This window comes from Xyrauchen texanus, chromosome 40, assembly GCF_025860055.1.
Source record: "Xyrauchen texanus isolate HMW12.3.18 chromosome 40, RBS_HiC_50CHRs, whole genome shotgun sequence".
NCBI classification, from domain to species: domain Eukaryota; kingdom Metazoa; phylum Chordata; class Actinopteri; order Cypriniformes; family Catostomidae; genus Xyrauchen; species Xyrauchen texanus.
Genome location: NC_068315.1, coordinates 25,382,074 through 25,403,375, shown reverse-complemented (window position 1 = coordinate 25,403,375; position 21,302 = coordinate 25,382,074). Strand labels below are relative to the sequence as shown.

General features: G+C 37.4%; 1 protein-coding gene across 2 annotated transcripts; it reads left to right on the top strand.

Annotated features, from left to right (window-relative positions):
* The first annotated feature begins 213 nt into the window (after positions 1 to 213).
* LOC127633539 (ubiquitin domain-containing protein 1-like) lies at positions 214 to 21,091 on the top strand. 2 transcript variants are annotated; one of them, XM_052112711.1, is made up of 4 exons: positions 214 to 696; positions 810 to 950; positions 14,073 to 14,300; positions 19,046 to 21,091. In XM_052112711.1, exons 2-4 carry the CDS (start codon positions 863 to 865, stop codon positions 19,429 to 19,431), a joined length of 702 nt encoding a protein of 233 aa, XP_051968671.1. In that variant the 5' UTR covers positions 214 to 696; positions 810 to 862; the 3' UTR covers positions 19,432 to 21,091. The 2 variants fall into 2 exon arrangements, with proteins under 2 accessions (XP_051968671.1, XP_051968670.1); XM_052112710.1 differs by having other exon boundaries at positions 214 to 950.
* The last annotated feature ends 211 nt before the right edge of the window (positions 21,092 to 21,302 follow it).

The window sequence follows — 21,302 nt, the reverse complement described above, 5'->3', positions numbered from 1 at the left end:
ATTCTGGTCAAATACAAGCTATTTTTACGGTGTTAAAATGTACAACATGCATAGAATGATTTTTGATATACATAAATGTGTATAAACAAAACGGTAAGCGCTAACAATTAGATGCATTTAGAAAAATTTACAAAACCTGTCATTCACTACAGAAACTGTACTCTCCTCCGCCATGTTGAAAGTGTAGGACTCCTCCCATATCGTAAACTCAGGTATCAAAATGATCACCGAGATACCCAATCGTAATTACGACTTGATGTGCCGTTCATGTGCTGCTTCCGAGTGAGGAAGCTCGTATTTACCATAATTCCGATAGCACGTGAAGGCAGCATATATACTAGCGTTGTTGATGCTGTTTTCTTTTCTACGGTACTCGAGACGTCCGTATTAAGTTATTTGATGGTGCTCTGCCTACTAGTGCTCAGAGTTGGCTCGTGGGATAAAGCCAGAAATAACTAAACGCAAGTCTCGTGCCAGAGCGCGCTACTCTCAATCTGGATATCTGTTTTGTTTTGGGGGTTCTTTCGGTTGCAAGTTATTAAGACTTGCTAGCCATTTTAGACTTCCTAATATATAGATGTGTATATATATAATGGGTTTGAGCTGTTAAGAGTATTGCATGTGATAAATCAGAGGGTAATACAGTAGAAGAGGAGAGCGAACCTGTAAGCCTCCCTGATGCCATCTCAAGGCGAGGTAACCAGCTAACATAGCTCAAAACATATCCACTCAACTGCTGGGTGTTTTGTTGTACTAAAGGCGCCAAGGTGGACACATGTCGATATTTGTCACTCTGCCTTATTGTGTAGAGAGAATGCTTTTTCAGCTGTCTTGAGATGTGGCCTGTCTCTGATTGACAATCATGGGAGGATGCGTGGGGAGAGAGCGCGCGGAGTCACGCAGACACGGCTCGAGCCGCAGCGGCGCGAGGTCGCATAGGAAACGTGGAGGTGAGACATCTATACACTCAGGATCTGTTAGACATCTGGCATGCTGTTTTGCATATTTGTCTTCCGCGTGTGGCTTAAATTTCTTAAAAATGCAAATGATAGGTGTATTGACTCGAGCCTTTGTGAGCAACAAACAAATGCCACCACCAACACTAAAAAGTATCATGAATATGGTAATCATGCAGTACCATGATATATATATATATATATATATATATATATATATATATATATATATATATATACATCATGTACCATCTGATGCCATTAATATACCATGGTACTTTTTTTAAGCACATCCTTTGTAAAAATATATAGCCAGTTGTATATATCTAAAAAATGTTGAACAGATTAAAGGGGAAAAATATTGACAGACTAGTAATTCCCATGTCGACTAGCAGCATCAGTACCATTTAGTTGATTAGATGACTAGTCTGGCACTTCCCTATTTTTCTGAGCAAGTAGCTTTAAAAGGTATGAGCAAAACACCGGCTCCACGCATTCACAAGTGTTCACATTTGAAGTGTGCAGCTCATGCAAACTATATATTTATCAATAAATCGCAGCCTTTGTGCTTTAATAATCACATAAGGGCATAACGTGATTTTAATTTGTGCGCTGAATGTTTACGGAATGATATTTGTATGTCAGATGGTATCGTTTTTTGGTATCTGAGCATTTTTACGAGTAAAAGTAAAGTACATGAGCATGGTATCAGACACCATTTTGATACCAGTATTGTTATAGGGACATCCCTAATAGTATCACTTTCTGATGCCATCAGTGTTCCATTGTACTGCCAACGTATTTGTTCTTTGTGTGGCTTAACTTGAATATGTGTAAGTTTGAGGTGCGTCAACTTGAACCTAATTTGGAGCAACAAAAGCACTTTTCCATCTAGTATTGTGGTGTCTCCAACAATCTGGGTTGCACAATGTCATGTTGTGTCTTCATGTTGATCTGTCCTGTTTCTGAAGCTCCTTGTATTATTGTAGACAATATTATCAGGTAGAGATAATGACTAAATATTTGAGCATTGCACCATTAAACTTTGGTAGAACGTAACCCTACGTATAAACTAAATATTTACAGATGCCTCTGGCCAGGAATAACGGTTGGAATAAAAAAGCAGACTGATATTTTATAACATCAATGAGCTCATGTTTTGGTTGACCATCATCAATCCTTTCGACATGATGTTTACATTAACACTCTCACTTTTACGAGAGAGGGGGACATTTTTTTACTTTAAAGCGGCTCTTCAACATGAAACCGATCTAATGGTGCAGTTTTCAGGATGCATCACTTGGTGTCAAATTTCAACACATTCTATATATATATATGGTATTAAAATTAGAAAAAGTATATTTTTCCAGTCTGTTGTATTAGTATTGATTTATCACCCCTTATTTATTTTAGATACAGTTCCTATATATATTGTTATTTTCACAGGGCAAATATGCTAGGCCTATTTATCAGATCTGTCAGATCGCATCACTGTCAGCTGTAATAAATTATATCCCCACTGAAATAAGATACATAATAAAATTTATTATGTATCTTATTTCAATGGGGATATAATTTATTACAGCTGACAGTGATGTGAGCAAACAAGGTTTGAACATCAACCATAACAATACCAAATTGAAATTCACAGCTTTTTAACACTTCTGTGTCTAATTTGAAGGCTGTTTGTTAGATCAGTACAGGTAAACATCATATTATGTGACTGCATGGATGCAAAGCAAGTTGTAGTCCTTGAGCTCTCTTTGCTACAGTGAACAAGCTAGTTCACCCACCGGCTCAGGACTCACACAGCTCTGAACTTTGTGACTAATTTCTGCTCTTCTTTCAAGATAAAATTGTTTCCATTTACCAAACATTCGTGCAGAGGACCTTCAGAAATGGTTGACATGAATGTCTGTCTGAACACCCTGTCCACCCTTTCTCCTCCTTCGCTCCCACTAGTCCATCATCAGTCAGTGATTTAATTTTACATTCCAACTCATCATCCTGTCAGTTGGACCCTGCCACAACCTCACTTCTTAAATACTGTGAGTCCGTCATTTCGGCACCTATTTTGCATGTGATAAACACATCTATTGCATCTGCCATTGTTCCTACTGATCTTAACATTGCAGCTGTTACACCAGTCCTTAAAGGTCCCAACATAGATCCATCTTCCCTCTGCAACTATCGACCTATTTCTAACCTGCCTTTTATATCTAAACTTCTGGAAAAAGTTGTAGCCTCCCAGTTACAATCACATCTTGCTGCTAATAATCTCTATGAGCCTTTCCAATTTGTGTAACTCTCTACCTCTGAGCCTCTGTGACATCTCTATTTCTATCTTTAAATCTAATTTTAAAACGCATCTTTTCTCAGCGCATTATCGGTCTATTACTGATTGATGATTTCTTTCTCCCTTTTGTAAATGAGACTTCTGTTGAAATGTATATTAATATACTTTGTCCTGTTAAATGTATAGGGAGTGTAAAGTGTCCTTGAGCTTGTGGAAAGTCTTGCTTTAAGAACAGGTGGTCCAACCAAATGAAGTACTGACTTAGTTACAAACTATCTAGTAGCTACTAAGCCCTTAATGTGAACTTTATGTCCCAATTTACTAAGACCTAACGAACAGCTTGTGGAAACCTACCCTGTTAATCTCTGTAGAGAGATTCACAAGGGCAGGATCTTTTTGGCTCTGAAATGTGCACTTACAAATTACTTCAAATGTTTGACCATTACCAACCTCCTTATCAACCGTAGTAGCATATGTCTATTATTTTTGTATATGCATGTTGGAGCCCAGCAGTAGTGCAGTCTGCAGTGTCCTGTCCCTGGACTTTTCCCTGCATGTTTTCTCCAAAGACAACTTTAGTGTCTGTTGTTTTGCATTTGGCATACCACTTGAAGGCCCAAACTTTTCTTTTCTTTAAAGCAAACTTTTACTTTGCATGGTCCAGTCAGTGACATCACCAGCAACAATGACATACTTTTGACTTCTATCAGTGAAAGATTTGAAGTCACAGATGTCTGACACACATTATCTGAGTGTTGCAGCACACTGCAATTTTATCTGCAATTGCGGTAGCGCTGAACAGGAGATTTTCATTTATAGCAATGGGCTGTCAAATGACCATTGCCGTCCATGAAAGAAGACAACTCGCCAGACTGCCTGTGCATTAAAGTTCAATAAACACTTTTACATGCACTAAAGGAACAGTACACCCAAACATGAAAATTCTCTCATGATTTACTCACCGTCATGCCATCCCATATGTGCATGACTTTCTTCAGCAGAACACAAAGATTTTTTAGAAGAATATTTCACAATATTAAGTCAGTGGGTACTCCAAAATTGAAGTTCCAAAAAGCACACACAGCCATCATAAAAGTAATCCATACAACTCCAGTGGATCAATTCATGTCTTCTGAAGCAAAATGCTAGGTGTGTGTGTAAGAAATAGTTTAGTATTTAAAACTTAATGCTGCTTTCCCTAAACAGTGCATGTAAATGGGAACTCCAGTTTCTCTCAACACGCTGCTTTCTGGTGTCCATGTAAATGTAGTCAATGAAACGCTGATTGATGATATATTTGAAATTGTATTCTAACATAATATAAGGGACACCTGGGTTAATTGTCACTTTTTACTCCAGTGGATTCAGAAAAGTTAAGGTTAAGTAGGTGTTTGAAACCAACATACAAAACCTCTATTAGAGAAAACACATATTTGTATAGTTGGACTTTTAGTCCTTGTTACAATGAGTCCTGGTCCCTATACCATTTTCTCTTCACATGCAAATCAGTATGTACAGTATATGATACATATACACTCTAGCATTTGTTTGGAATCACTAAGATTTTCACTGTTCTTTAAAAAAAGGTATGCTTTGTTTACCAAGTATGTGTTTAATTTATCAAAAATACTACAGACAACATTAGCAATGTTTTATATTTATATATATAAATATATATTATATAATTTTCATTTAAAATAACATGTTTGCATATGATGTCAAAGCCCAATTTTCAGCATTCATTACTTCAGTCTACTAAGAAAATAATCTAGCACAGACAGCACAATAAATCCCAGATGTAAATGTAACCAAGACGCATTGTGCTTGGATCACTGTGGCCACATTCGGAGGTGGTCAGGGATAGATTCTGACCATGTTCAGAGAAGGTATAGATTAAAATGCGTTTTCGTTTTCCAAATACATCTACGTTAGTAATTAATTATGTGATGAACAAAAATGTTCAGTGAATGTAAAACCCTGATTGTTAAAATGATGGATCGCATTTGAATTATCCGTCTGTGTTTTTAAAATTCGCTAAAAGACCGAGAATTCTCATTTATCGAGGATCTCTATCAGATCACAGAGCAGACCAGTTGACTACAAGTTGTAAAGGCAATCCAGCTAATGAATATCCAGATACTATCTTCAAATAAAAAGCATGTTTATGCAAGGTGTTAATGGGGCTTTAGCAAGGATAAGATTTGGAGTCAAAGGTCTAATTACACAAATAGTGCTTAGTTAAAAAAGTAATTTTTGTGAATTTTACCCTCAAGTAAATTCACAATCATTTTTTTGTAATGGCTCTTGGATAAACAAGCGAACATAATCAAATCACACTGCCATACATTCAGGCATGAGTAAATTATATAATAAAGGCAGATTTTTACTGAAAGGTTTAAATGTGCTCTTATGACAAAGGCATTTTTCATGAAAGTTAGGGCATGTTGTCACATGTGTTTAAATGTCATACATCCATAGTTTATCGATAACAATATTTCTTGGCCAAAACATTGTTTTAATATTTTTGTATGTTACCTTTTTGTATTTTTGTTTCATTAATTATTCTGTGCCTCAAAATTGTTTTACTTTTTACATTTTGCTGAAAAACTTGTAATGCGCTGTTCAGTGCAGGTGGTTTTGTTTTCAGCCTGTTCTCACCATGAAATCGGAAAGAGTAGACCGACTTTTCTTTCATCAAAATCGATATATGTTGACCGAAATTTCACGCAAGGTAAGCAAGTTGTTTTCAGCTTTCCAGGACGTTATACAATGAAGAGAAAAGCATACGTTTATAGATTCTATCCCCAAAACTTACCTTAACCATAAGTGGAGTAAAAAAGTAATGTTAGAGGGAAAAGTGAAACCTCTGAATCATGTTCGTCATTGATTATTCAAATGTGGTTATTGCCTGGCTTTGAGCACTAGTCACCCACACAGCTGATGCAAGCACTGCCAACTGCGCCAGGAGGAAAGGTAAACACTTTGAAACCACTGCAAACATGTCTGATAAGATTGCTGCATATCAGCGCATCGGCAAACAGTCGCCAATACTAGGGTTCCGAAACTATCGGAAACATCATGCCGACTTCACGTGTGATCACGCTGTTTGTTTTGGCAGATGTGATGGTGGGGTTGGTGACAGGAGGACGTGATTCCATTGTGATATCTTCCCCTATTTAGTGTGACAATATGTCCCACTATTAGGATACGTTTTCCAAAAAACTCAATATGTGTTCAATGAAGATCTTTTTTCCAGGACAATATCGGTTGAAAATGTTTAATAGATAATAAATATAACTACTGTGAGACATTTATGCTGGAGTAACTAATTGTAACAAGCCCATGTCTGTGTATATATACACTCACCTAGAACTTTATTAGGAACACCTGTACACCTACTTATTCATTTGATTATCTAATCAGCCAATCATGTGGCAGCAATGCACTGCATAAAATCATGCAAATATGGGTCAGGAGCTTCAGTTAATGTTCACATCAACCATCACAATAGGGAAAATTGGTGGCATGATTGTTGGTGCCAGACAGGCTGGTTTGACTGGCATAACTGCTGATCTCCTTGGATTTTCATGCACAACAGACACTATAGTCTCTAAAGTTTACTCAGAATGGTGCCAAAAACAAAAAACATACAGTCAGCGGCAGTTCTGTGGACAGAAACGCATTGTTGATGAAAAAGGTCAACGGAGAATGGCCAGACAGGTTTGAGCTGACAGAAAGGCTACAGTAACTCAGATAACCACTCTGTACATTTGTAGTGTGCAGAATAGCATCTAAGAATGCAAACACATCGAACCTTGAGGCGAATGGGCTACGACAGCAGAAGACCATATTGGGAACTATTTTTAGGACCATACTGTTCCTAATAAAGTTCTAGGTGAGTGTGTGTGTGTATATATATATATTAGCAGTCTTAAGGTGCGTACACACTGCCAGCGACAGCGACTCAATACCATTCATTTTCAATGCGAGCACAGCGACTTCCGGCGACACGAGCTGTCGTGACCGTTGGCGCTAGATGTGGGCGTGTCCATCGACGCGACAAAGTTGAGAAAAGTTCAACTTTGGAGCGACTAACGGAAGCGACAGCCAGTAGGAGAGAAGACGGGAGAGCTCACGTGATCCTTTCTCTCTCTCTCAGCTCCTGCAGTAACGGAAAGATGGATGAAAGGCTAATTCTTGCTGTTAGAAATTTTCCAGTGCTCTATGATATGTCTCTTCCCACGTACAAGGACATTTTTAAGAAAAATACTGCGTGGAAAGATGTATCTGAGATCGCGGGGATTTTATGGACCCAGACAGACCGGCGTTTGCATTTTCGCCACAGATAAACAGCCGCTATGGCAAACAGCACGCCTTGTTTCTCATTCATCCTTGATATAAAGCATTTTATGTACTGATTCCATTTATATTTGGTCTTTTCCCTCCAAAATGTTTGTTTTTAGTGGCAAGAAAAGAGATTCGCTGTCAACAGCAATGGAGTGGCATCCGTGAATGTCATTTATAAACGTTACTAGGCAACCAGTAGTGGGAACACCCACTAGCGACTTCACCGCCAGCCACTGGCGACCTGCAGCGATAAAGTCGCTGGCAGTGTGTACGCACCTTTAGGGGGAGGAAAATATCTTGTGTTCCTCCATAGAATGGTAAAACACTGAGTGAGGAAAAAGAATATGTCCCTGCTTGTGTTGGGTGGTGGAAATGTAACTAGAGAGTTACAGGAGAGGAATGCAATTTTATCCCGCACCCTAGAGTTCTTGGCCTCCAGACATATTGAGAGCCGCAAACATTTGCTTATCATTTGCCTAGAGATCATATTAGATGGCGAACTTTGTCTGTGCCACATTCTGCAATACATTTCTACTTTATCTCCTGTTGTGGCATAAATCATAACCATAAAGTTGACTGAGATCTTTGACTCTGTTAAAAACAACTCCCTGCTGTTGACTTTTTGTTTCTCTTGTGCTCTCATAACACAGATGGAATGTTTAAAGAGTCCCTTATGGAGCTCTTCACATTGTCAGTGGTCTCTTTTATTTGACCAAACTACATACTGCATTGTAGTCATTTGTTTGCATTTCTATTCCTATCCCTTCAAAAGGACTTTCTGCTTTATGCTACTTTTGAGAGATTAAGTGGAATGCAGGAAGATTTCCTAGGGTCCTATGCAATGTGAAAATTTGTTCAATGTTGACAATATTCATCCACCCACTTAAGGCCTTTGCACACCAAATGCGAATCTTCGCCGTGATTAACATTTTGGATCGAAACAATGGATTACTAATGAGCCACTCTCACCTGGAGCGAATATTCTCATTGAGTCGCGTACTGACACAACGGCATTGAATCGTGCACTGACAAAGCGACGCTTTTTAAAATTTATTTTGAAATAAATTTCATCAAAATAAATACATTTATTTTGATAAAATGCCCTGACCAATTAAATATGAGCTTTGGATCACGTGTCAGGATCCGTAGCTGTAATGTGATAATCTACATTTTGATCATTTAGACACGAGGCAGAAAAGGCCACTCCAGAGATTTTACTACTAGTTGAAGGTCCCCTATTACATTATGGACATCATGCCAGAGTCCACTGTCTCTATAGCATAGTTTATTGGATTTTGGTCGTTTTAATTTCTTGAAGAAATAGTTTTATTTGGCTGAGACATTTGAACAGGAACTAAAAACGGTTCAAGGACGGAACTGAATTAGTTACTTTTTTGGCAGAACTTATCCAAAGATGGGAACGAAGTTTCTTTCAATTGTTCTGGAGTGAAAATTTAATTTTTAAATGTTGGTAACCGTTAACAACCGGATAACTTTTTCTTTCATGAAACCATCAATCATTACACATTTCTTTGCCTAGTTGCACGTTGCGGATGTAGCCTTGCATAACATGCTAAAGATCTTTTTAACATCTATACTGTATGTATTTACTATGTGTACAGTTGTTTCCAAGTCTCCACTGAATTATTGTTAGATAAGATGCATTAATACAGATTTAATTCTGAAGTGTAATTCAAATTAAATGATCATACAGTTGAATTTTTTTATTTAAGCCTTATTTTGTGATCTTTTTCAGATTCAAATTGCTTACTAAAACTAATGAGCCACGAGCAATGAGTGTGCGCTCCCTTCTGTTTTACCCCAATGTTGTTTATTAAATCAGTATAAAGTTGATTTGGGAATTTAATAGCCCCAGAAAACATGGTCTGTGTATGCACTCTTTGTGCGTATGCCAAGGTTTTAAAAATAATAATTTGGCCCACATAAGGTGACGTTTAGTCCATATGTGCCAACGCAGTGTGTGCATACATGCAGGAGAGATAGATTTATTTATTTATTTTAAATGACCAGATGTATAAGTATATTTGTAAAAAATTTGGGCATATATTTAATATTAAGAATACAGTTATTGAAAATTTTTATTTTATATAGGCTACTGTATACTTTGCTTGTTATGTTTTCTATGCTGATAATTCCCCCACATGGGAATAAATTGAACCATTTTTTTGCTTATTTTGGGTGAGGAAAGTCCTTTATTTTTGGCACAGAGTACTGTAATTTTAAAAATAATGTTACTAACCATTTTTTGATTTTGTTCTAACGGGTTACCATCTGGAAAGGAGTTTGCAGAACACTGGAAATGTTCCGCGTTTTCAGTCCCTGCTTTTGAAAAGATTTTTAACAAATTCAGACCAGATACATAAAAAGAAAAGTTTTTTAAAAGCATTTAGGTTTGTTTTCGAGGCTGTGTCTATATGAGATAAATGCTCAAGTTTGTTTGTCTCATTCTCTTAGAGGACACCCATTGTTTTTATTTGTGATATTCTCTTCCCTGAAATGGCAATTATGTAGTAGTTCCCTCCAGAGTGCAGGAGAAAGAGAAACTAGAGTTTTCTAAATGATGTTTTTCTCATGCATTCATTTTCAGCCAGCTGCGTCCATCTGGCAGTGACCTAGACTCCCAGTTAGGACTGGGATCTGTTGTGGTGCATTTATTATCTCATTTACCACCAAAGGCCATAAACAATTGGGGACATTGGGGACAATCTGAAAAAAACATAATGGCATGCTTAACTGTTATCTTAAAGCCAATTTGGTGTTTCTCCACCACACCCAGCTTCAACATTACGAAAGTAGTTAGTGGGTCAGCCATACTAACGTGCAAATACACAAGTCTCGTCCTATTTATTGTATTTAATCATGGGTCTTGTTTTGGACTTAAAATATCCCTTGCATTTATATCAGGCCTTAGCCATATGTGTTTATTAAAGTTACTTGTGTTAATCTCCGATGTGTTGGCCTCAACATATCTTTGTTGGTTCAAAACAAGGGCTCTATTTGACAAGATAGCAAGGGGCGGGGAAGTGTTGTTTAGAGTTTGCCCACTGTCCTCTGAGTTGTTGATGTACATTAACTGCATAGATGTAGGTGTTATTTTTTGGCATAAGTGATCAACCGGGTTGGGGGGGATGTATTTTCAGACAAACTGTGTCTTGCGGAAGAACAGTGTTTTGGTAATGACTTAAGTTGTGCTTCGGCTCTGCTCCTCTGTGTTGTTTTGACTTATTGGAAACATTGATTATTTTCAAATAAATGAAGGTTAGGCAACTTTAGTTTTTATAACTGATATTCTGGCCAAATAGAGCACGAGAGTTACTAATTTATAGATTGTCATTGTTACCAACCAGTGGTCAACATAATTTCAAGACGCGCATGCCCTTGGCAAGCCTAGAACTAAAGGATTTATTTATATTAATCATTGCCGTTATAAATAAAAACACACGTGTGCTAGCAAGTGAAAGGTTCTGCACCGATTACTGTATAATTATTGTATTTCACTATACATAAACCATATCAATAAAATATGTTACCTGTTGAGTAAGAACAAAGCATCTCTGGGTCGCTTTTATATCCTTTCAGTTATTGCCACCTCTGAAAAGCCAAGCCGATGTTGATTTGGGTTTTATTTGATCTCTGTCGCTTTACCTTTTTTGCTTGTAGACTCTGCTTTGTTCAGGATTTCTTTGTTTTTACAAAGTTATTCCCTGGAGGTTTGCCATTTTTAATGATCCATGGTAAATTTTTCTTATTCATTGTAACAACAAACGTTCAGGTTTACGCTACTCTCACATACACGCTACAGTAGCCAGAGCTTATTTTCTCTGTGTATGGATAGTATGATGTCAACATGCACGGGCGAATGATGTATGTATGCAATTTTGTGTATAAAAAATCCATCTTGACAGCTCTAAAATATGAATCATTAATATAGGTTTACCAAAGTGTATTTGGGTAAAGACATGGTTTGGAAGATTGATTTTTGTTGCACTCCCTCATAAACCAAAAAGTTACGTAGTGTAGCTTTAAGATGCATCTCGGGTGATCCGATCCATGTGGTCAGGCGAAAAACATCACTGTTTAAACCTGGTCACCTAAATCCGTCTCTTGGGACCACTTGTGTTTGGATTTGGAAGGCAGATTCAATGTGTATATATCACTCACTATAGTGTATGATTGATGTATACTGCGCTGTTTTGTATATTGTTACTGCATGATATTTAAGTGCAACAAAGTCAGAAAAGAAAATAAAGCATTTAAAAACAGCTCACTGTTTCTCTCGGATGCAGTTGAAATCAAGCACAAATGCAACATTTCGAGCAGAATTATCTGTTATTTTATTGGATTTCCTGTATTAAGCTGAGCTTCAGATGCATGTTGATATCCGTCACACTGAAGAAGATCCTTGAATTTCTCGTGCTTAATGTGTGTATGGCGGGCCGGGTCGTGATGCTACTACGGCGTATCCCTCCTCCTCCTCGGGTTTCGGCACCAGTGTAACGCAGTTCAATGGAAAGGAGGATGCGAGAACTGGCTTGGCAATGTAAATAATATTGTAATGAGTAACTTAAACAAAAGACAAACCCACACACGTGACGGACATGTCCGTAAATGATCTCTCTCTCTCTCTCTTGCACCATCCTCCGCAGTCGGCCTTTATCCCTCTAGAAGGCTTGATTAGCCTGATAAGGGACCGGGTGTGTAGAATCACGACCCGGCCCTGCCCTCCGCCCTGCTACAGTGTGTTTGTCTGTTTTTTCAAATGTTCAGTTCAGACGGTTATTTCCTATAAATCTACTCACAACTGACAAGGTTTATTTTCTTATTTTAGCGCAGCATTTGATTGACAGATGAGGGGTCATGTTTCACTGCTATCCGGGATGCATTCAGTATGGATTGGCATTTCAACCTCATACAATGTGTTTTTGACTACTTTTGTATGTGGTTTTTGTGTTCCGATCACAAAATGTTTTAGACCCTCTATTTAAGGCTGACCATTTGTGATTGGATCACCTGAAACACATCTTAATATCAAGTGTAAACCGTATCTGTTAGGGCTGCAATGGTACCAAATTTCACGGTTCGGTATGTACCTCGGTTTTGGGGTCACGGTTCATAACGGTTTCGGTACAGCAGGGAAAACAAAGAATCTTTCTCTAAATTTATTATTTTGAAAACACAGTGGCTGATGTGCAACAATGCTTATTGTGAAGGATCATATATACATGACTACACTATGCTTATTTCTTCAACGAAATTACAATAAAAAATTTAAGAGCCTCATATGCACATTGTATAAAAACATAAATAATAAAAGTAAAAAAATTACAATTATAATTGTCTTTCAGCTCACTACTTGTACTTATCACTCAATTATAAGTACTCTTAAAGGGTTAGTTCACCCAAAAATGAAAATGATCCCATAAATTACCCACCCTCAAGCCATCCTAGGTGTATATGACTTTCTTCTTTCAGCCAAACACAATCAGAGATTTATAAAAAAATATCCTGGCTCTTTCAAGCTTTATAATGGGAGTGAACGGTTCCTTGGATTTTGAACAATACATATAGATGTATATCGCATCTGAGTGTGTTCATACAAATACGGAAACCGCACACATAAGTGAAAGCTGCCGGGGCAGCGCACATGTTGATGAAAGAACTGTCCGCATAAACTTCACATGCTTTTATCTGATCCTCTGTTTCTAGTGTACTGTGCGACACTGTTCTGTTAAGGCTTGGTCCTGTGTTGCTCCACATTTTTTTTTTTTTTGTCTTTTTAGTTCAGTGCAGTTTATGTTGTTCGTTATATGTTGTTTTTAATATGGTTTCAGTAAGAGAAGTAATCTTTCGCATAACTGTGTGTACCGTACCGAAGGCCCTGTATCCGTTCGGTTCAGCAGGAATACATGTACCATTGCAGCCCTAGAGTGTCTATGCATGAACATGTCTTGAGATGTCAGTTCTTCTGTTCAAAGTTTTCTCTTTGCTCTCTCCGTCATGATTATTGAAGTTGTTGTTCATCTGTTTTTTTTTGTAAAATTTTCCTACTCTTTCATCCATTAAACTATAATAATTTAAAAGCACTAAAAGTCCATTGTTTATTACACTCTTACTTTTGCATTCAAATTAATCCCGTTTGTTGCCCAAGAAGTATTGATGGAATATGCAAATGGAAAGTCTTTGTTGGCATATATGATGATGTCATGCATGTTCGAGGCAAATGAGTTTGATTTGTCTGCCATAACATCATAATGTTATTGGAACAGTAAAATCCCTGCCAAATAGTCAAAAATAATTGGATGTTTCTTTTGATGTTATGAGTCATCAAAGCTACTCAGTCTTGCTAGTTTCAGTGTGTTAGCAACGTTCAGCTGTGCCATTATTCTAGGAATACTGTATGGTCTACACGTCTTATACAGCAATGGTAATTCTTAAATTATCTCCATCTAAAGGTCGTAATGAGCCCCTGAAGAAAGACAAGCCAAAGTGGAAGAGCGACTACCCCATGACGGAGGGGCAGCTCCGCAGTAAGAGAGATGAATTCTGGGACACCGCTCCAGCATTTGAGGGACGGAAGGAGATTTGGGATGCCCTAAAAGCTGCCGCTGTGGCGTTGGAGTGTAGCGATCATGAGCTGGCTCAGGCTATAGTGGATGGAGCCAGTATCACATTACCACATGGTGAGAATCATTACACTACTCTGTCAATTTCATGAATGTTTGTTTGTGAATCATGAAATTTTATTACATTGGTAATTTGTGAGAATAGCATGATGGTTTGTGGGGGTTTTGGCAGCAAATAAATAGTTTACCCATGATTTACTCACCTGCATGTTGTTCTAAACCCATTTGACTTTCTTCCTTGGAACAATAATGATGTTCTGGCCTTTGCACACCAAATGCAGCATGATAATGAGAGCAGAATCGCAGATGGAAAAACCCTTTCACATTAAAAGTGATGTGAATGATCGCCGTTAGCACATTCAAATCTTTACAATCGACAAGCAATTTTAACCTGTTACGGTAGGAGGTGCAACGTACCTTTCAACTGGTCTGCCCTCCACCCATCTCAAATGAGAACAACAATTTGGCAAGCAGATCGAAAAAAGAACTGATTTCTTTACAAGCTGCAGCAGTGATGAAGAGTTTGTTGTTGATTTGCTCAATGAGAAAAAAAAACCCCATTGAAGACACTTCACAAACCTGCTTGACAAGTTGACTGGCAGTATTATCATGTGTACACTCTCTGAGGGGTGATTAATTAATTGTAATTAATTAATAATGTTAACAGTAATTTTACTCATTCTCAAATTTACATCGGGACATCCCTGGTGTTGTACATTTGCTCAAAACCCTGCATATTACTAATTAAACACTCCAAAAGTCTATATACTGCAAGCAATAAAACACTGATCATCTCACCCAACAAAACCCATGTTCAGTCTGGCTCATTATTAGATACTTTAATACTGCCAATGACCGCACGGCAGTTTACTACTTTTAACAGTAGCACAGCAATAACGATTTTGTGGATACCAACATGTTTTTGGTATACAAAGGCATTTTAAATACAAAGACATACTGTATACAGAGTGCAAATGTCACCGCAATAGTATTAATATTTGGTGAAGAAAAACACTTAAGATCTGCAAAGTAGTTTATTAAAAAAAGGTGATACAAAGGCAAAGATACTGCAATATGTATTTTATTAGAGATTTAAGAGAACTCGCATAAGATTCAATGCAAAGGCAAAAATGCAACAATATGGGATAAATTAAATAGACAATCCATATAAGATCAGAATTTTTAAAGGGGATGCAAAGCAGCGATACAGCAATGTCATTTACATGTTAAGAGAAACCATACGAGACGTTTTTAAGGGAATAAATCACCCAAAAATGTTTATTATTTCATCGTTTACTCACCCTCATGCCATGCCAGATCTGTAAGACTTTCTTTCTTCTGCAACAAACAAAGATTTTTAAAAGAATATCTCCATTCTGTAGGTCCATACAACACAAGTGAATGGTGACCAGCATTTAGGAATTCCAAAAAGGACATAAAGGCAGTATGAAATTATTCCAAAAGACTCCAGTGGTTAAATCCATATCTTCTGAAGTGATGTGATAGGTGTGGGTGAGAAACAGATCAATATTTAAGTCTTATAATCTACACTTTCATATTCAGCCACCTATTGGTTGGGGCTGTTCAAAGGTGGAGATTGATAGTAAAAAAGGACTTAAATATTTATCTGTTTCTCACCCTCACCAATCATATTACTTAAGATAAGATATGGATTTAACAACTGGAGTCATATCAAATAGTTTTATGTTGCCTTTATGTCCTTTTTGGACCATCTGAATTCTGGTCACCATTCAATTGCATTGTGAGGACTAACAGAGTTGAAATATTCTTCTAAAAATCTTCATTTGTGTCCTGCTGAAGAAAGTCATACACATCTGTGATGGAATGGGGGTGAGTAAATGAGATGATTTTCATTTTTGGGTGAACTATCCCTTTAAGGGTTTAGATGCAATGAAATACACATCCTCACTGCTGGTTAAGAATTTCTTCCTCGAGCTGTCTATGCTTTTGCTTCACGTTTTGCACTACTTTTGGTAACTGCAGTAGCTCCTGACACGTGATCCAAAGCTCATATTAATTGGTCAGGACATTTCATCTCCCAGCGAAGATGTACCATACGTACCATATTTGATTGTACATAAATGCAAGTTAGATTTCAGAGCTGTGGTGGTGAAGGTTTTCAGTGAATATCAGCATAAATGTCCTTCTGTTCCTCACAAAGATGGGAATTGTTAGGAATTTAAAGATTTCTGATCCGATTCCTTTTAAGAATCTGGTTACTTAATGGTTCCATTAACAATTCTTTTAGTGCTTTTGAGGAAGAAATATTTTGAAATATTTGCTTTCGAACTCTGCATAGTGTGCCACTGGGTGAGACCAATTCATGCTGCTGAAAAAGTTATATTTAGCGGTTGATTGAACAGATCTGGCAGTAATCAGTTCTGGGTGTGTCTAGTGCAGCTGAACCCCACTATGAATGCAGTTTCATAGATTTGGGGATTTAGTAACTAAGGGGCAAATACCTTTTCACACATGCCCAGTTGATATTGGATAACTTTTTTGCTTCAATAAGTAACATTTTAAATATATAAAACTGAATTTTGTGTTTACTCGGATTTTGTTTGAATTTTGGAATCAGTTTATTACGAGATATACACAAATACAAAGAAATCAAGATGGGGCAAATACTTTCCACAGCACTGTACTTTCGAGAACTGTTAATGGAACTGAAAGTCATGAAAATCATCTGTTTCTGGTATTAAGAAAATACAATTTTGAATAAGAACCTGTTCTATGTCTCCAACCCTACAGAAAACTATTTTATGGCTTCAGAACATTTGGATTACAATGTACACTTACATTTATGATACTTCTATGGTGCACTTTTGTCCTTTTTGTAGCTTGACAGCGCAAATTACTATCTACCTATAGTTGAAGTCAGAAGTTTACATACACCTTAGCCAAATTTAAACTCAGATTTTCTAAATTCCTGACATTTAATTGTAGAAAACTTTCCCTGTCTAAGGTCTGTTAGGATCACTACTTTATATAAAAAATTTGAAATGTCAGAATAATAATGGAGAGAATTATTTATTTCAGCTTTTATTTCTTTCATCACATTCCCAGTGGCTCAGAAGTTTGCATACACTTTGTTAGTATTTGGTAGATTTGCCTTTAAATTGTTTAACTTGGGTCAAACATTTTGGGGGTAGCCTTCCACACATTTCTTAAAGTACGTTGCTGGAATTTTCGTCCATTCCTCAAGACAGAACTGGTGTAACTGAGTCAGGTTTGTAGGCATCCTTGCTCGCACCTTTTTCAATTCTGCCCACAAATGTTCTATCAGATTGAGGTCAGGGCTTTAAGATGGCCACTCCAATACCTTGACTTTGTTGTTCTTAAGCCATTTTGCCACAACTTTGGAGGTATGCTTGGGGTCATTGTCTATTTAAAAGACCCATTTGCGACCGAGCTTTAACGTCATGGCTGATGTCTTGAAATGTTGCTTCAATATATCCACATCATTTTCCTTACTCGTGATATCTGTTTTGTGAAGTGCAGCCAGTCCCTCCTGCAGCAATGCACACCCACAACATGATAATGCCACCCCCATGCTTCACGGTTGGGATGGTGTTCTTCGGCTTGCAAGCCCTCACCCTTTTTCCTCCAAAACATTACAATGGTCATTATGGCCAGACAGTTACATTTTTGTTTAATCAGACCAGAGGATATTTCTCCAAACGTAAGATCTTTGTCCCCATGTGCTTTTGCAAACTGTATTCTTGCTTTTTATGATGGTTTTGGAGCAGTGGCTTCTTACTTTCTGAGCAGCCTTTCAGGTTATGTCGATATAGGACTCGTTTTACTGTGGATATGGATACTTGTCTACCTGTTTCCTCCAGCATCTTCACAAGGTCCTTTGCTGCTGTTCTGGGATTGATTTGCACTTTTCACACCAAACTACATTCATCTCTAGTAGACAGAATGTGTCTCCTTCCTGAGTGGTATGATTGCTCCCATGGTGCTTATAATTGTGTGCTATGGTTTGTACAGATGAGCGTGGTACCTTCAGGCATTTGGAGTTTGCTCCCAAGGATGAACTAGACTTGTGGAGATCCACAGGTCTTTTTCTGAGGTCTTGGCTGATTTCTTTTGATTTTCCCATGATGTCAAGCAAATAGGCACAGAGTTTGAAGTAAAGCCTTAAAATCCATTCACAGGTACACCTCCAATTGACTCCAATTATCAGAATTGGCTAATTGACTAAAGGCTTGACACATTTTTCTGGAATTTTCCAAGCTGCTTAAAGGCACAGTTAACCTATTGTATATAAACTTCTGGCTCACTGGAATTGTTATAACAGTCAATTAAAAGTGAAACAATCATTCTGTAAACAATTGTTGGAAAAATGATTTGTGTCATGCACAAAGTAGATTTCCTAAACAACTTGCCAAAACTATAGTTTGCTAATCTGAATTCTGTGGAATGGATAAAAAATTAGATTTAATGACTTCAAACTCAGTGTATGGAAACTTCTGACTTCAATTGTATATGGAAAAATAGCTGGTTGCACATTTGTGTTTTAATGAAGAGATTAAGGAAATTATCAATTTGGGGAACTGTTTCATTATATAACTTTTTAGGTTTGGTTTTGGCTTTTAACCTTTTCATTGTTCAACACATAATGGCTTGTTTAGAATTTAAATAAATTACTTAACTAGCCTAGAGTGGAAGTTGGATTGCACCACAATGGATAACCACACAATTGTTCATAAAATGAGGGAAATTATTTTTTTATAATTTGAAATGTTTGATGGTTTTTGTACTTTCAACCAACCTAGGCTCCCTGACTGAGTGTTATGATGAACTTGGCAACCGTTACCAGCTGCCGGTGTATTGCCTTGCCCCACCTGTCAATCTGATTACAGAGAGAAGTGAGGAAGACCTGTCAGACATCCCCGAGCCTCAGACAGCACAGAAGAAAGAGTTCCAGTTAAAGGTGCGGCTCTCAACCGGCAAAGACCTACGCCTGAACGCCAGCATGACTGACACCATTGGCCTGCTGAAAAAGCAACTGCAGGCTCACGAGGAAATTGATGTGGCCCACCAGCGTTGGTTCTTCTCTGGGAAGCTCCTCACAGACAAAACCCGCCTACAGGACACAAAGATCCAAAAAGACTTTGTTATCCAGGTCATCGTGAACCAATCGTCAACACCAAAGGCATAGCTGTCGAATTACGAAGAGATGAATGACCAAACTAATGCAGTGACGTTAGAAGAAAAAACGTATATCAAACACAAAGCATTTTGCACAAATATTATTAGAGAACCTCAAGAGGAGAGACTCAATACACTGATTCTCAGTGTCTTTCTCTACAACGAAAGCGCTAAATGAATTATTGAATTAAAAAATGAGTTCCTGGTGGCGTTTCGGAGGGAAAACTGAGTGCATTGAGTCCTTCAAGACAAGCATCATGTGAAAACAAATAAACAAACCTAAAGGATTGCATCTGTGCTAACTTGAGCAAAAGTGCCAAAGTGAAGAGCTGGAATATAAACTTAAAAGCACACTGATTTCTGTTCCTTGACTATGCATATTCTGCACAGCCTAATTCTCTAAAGGGTTCGGGTTAGTGGACCTACCTGTTTATGGTTCTCGGAAAGGGAACCATAAAATCAAAATAACTTTTTGTTCAGTTATTTTGATTTAGTTCTTAATAGTAAGATAATGTAACCTGAGCTTCATTTTGCACACTTCAAAAAGTATATTCGTATAGTAGTGCCTTGAAAGAGTGAGAGTAGGTGATTCTTAAATGCGGTTTTTATTTAGCTTTTAATGCATATTTAGCCTGGAGATGGTTTGAATCATAATTTTTTTGATTGTGCTTTTGTGTTTTATAGCTGATGTCCTTGAGCACAACCCTGAACTTGCTATGCAATCTTAAAACTGTTAGGGGAAAAAACACAGAGATTTCATTCATTTCTCAACAGATATATGTAGTCAATCTAAATTCTCCTGCATGTTTTATACAAACACATTCAATTAAAAGTGATGCTACATATATTGTAATTTAAGAGCATCTCCATCTCCTAAATCAACTGAATCTCAGTCCCCATCCCTTTAGATGACTGATCATCGTAGATGAAACGGATTGCTGCCTCTTAAAGAATGATTGGAAATGCTCTATCAGTTTTTAAGTCTGTCTGACTTCCTCCATGTTAAGTATCTGTTCCTCTTTTGTAGTAGTGTTATGCTGTAAGTGCTCAGGCTGCAATCAAAACTTTATTGTGAATATTTCATATTGTGAATATTTCTTTCTGTTTTATATTTGGTAATTTCTTTATTCAGCTTATTGTTAACAAACTAGAATAACACTTTTTTTTTTTTTTTTTCCCTTTCTTAAGCCATCATCATCAGTGGCATTACATGCTGCAAAAAAAGCTGTGTAGTATATAATTTATCAATTTAAGTATGCGTTCATAACATTTCATAAGCATCTGTTTAAAGAAGTAAGCCCTGAATCATATTGGCAACATGTTCACACACCTCTAAACATTTCTATCCTTAATGTGCATTCTTGTTAATCCAGAGGAAAACATGTTTTTTTCTTTACAAGTTTGTGAAGGTTTTCTGTTCCTGATTAGATTGTGTTGTCGTTCTCCACACAACCTACATCAGTTAGAAATCACTCATTACCTCAACAGCAACTGTTCCTTATTAAATAACCAGAGCACCAGTTTGTTCATCAAACCTGTCTCTTTTTCTCTCGTCTAACTCTCTGCAACATGACATTCATTGCTGTATGTATAAAATGATAAACATTCATTTGGATTTACCTTTTGATGGATGGGTTAAAAAACTTGCACCATATACTGCCTGGCCAAAAAAAAAGTAGCATACTCAAATATTTCGTTAGACTGACTTTAGCTTTGATTACGGCGTACATATGTCGTGGAATTGTTTCGACAACCTTATGCAGCGTTTACAACATTTATTTCCATCAAGAGTTGCATTCATTTTTGGCCGAGCTCTTGTATTGACAATGGGAGATTCGAACCAATCCCTAAAGTGTTCTCCAGCACATCCCAAAGACTTTC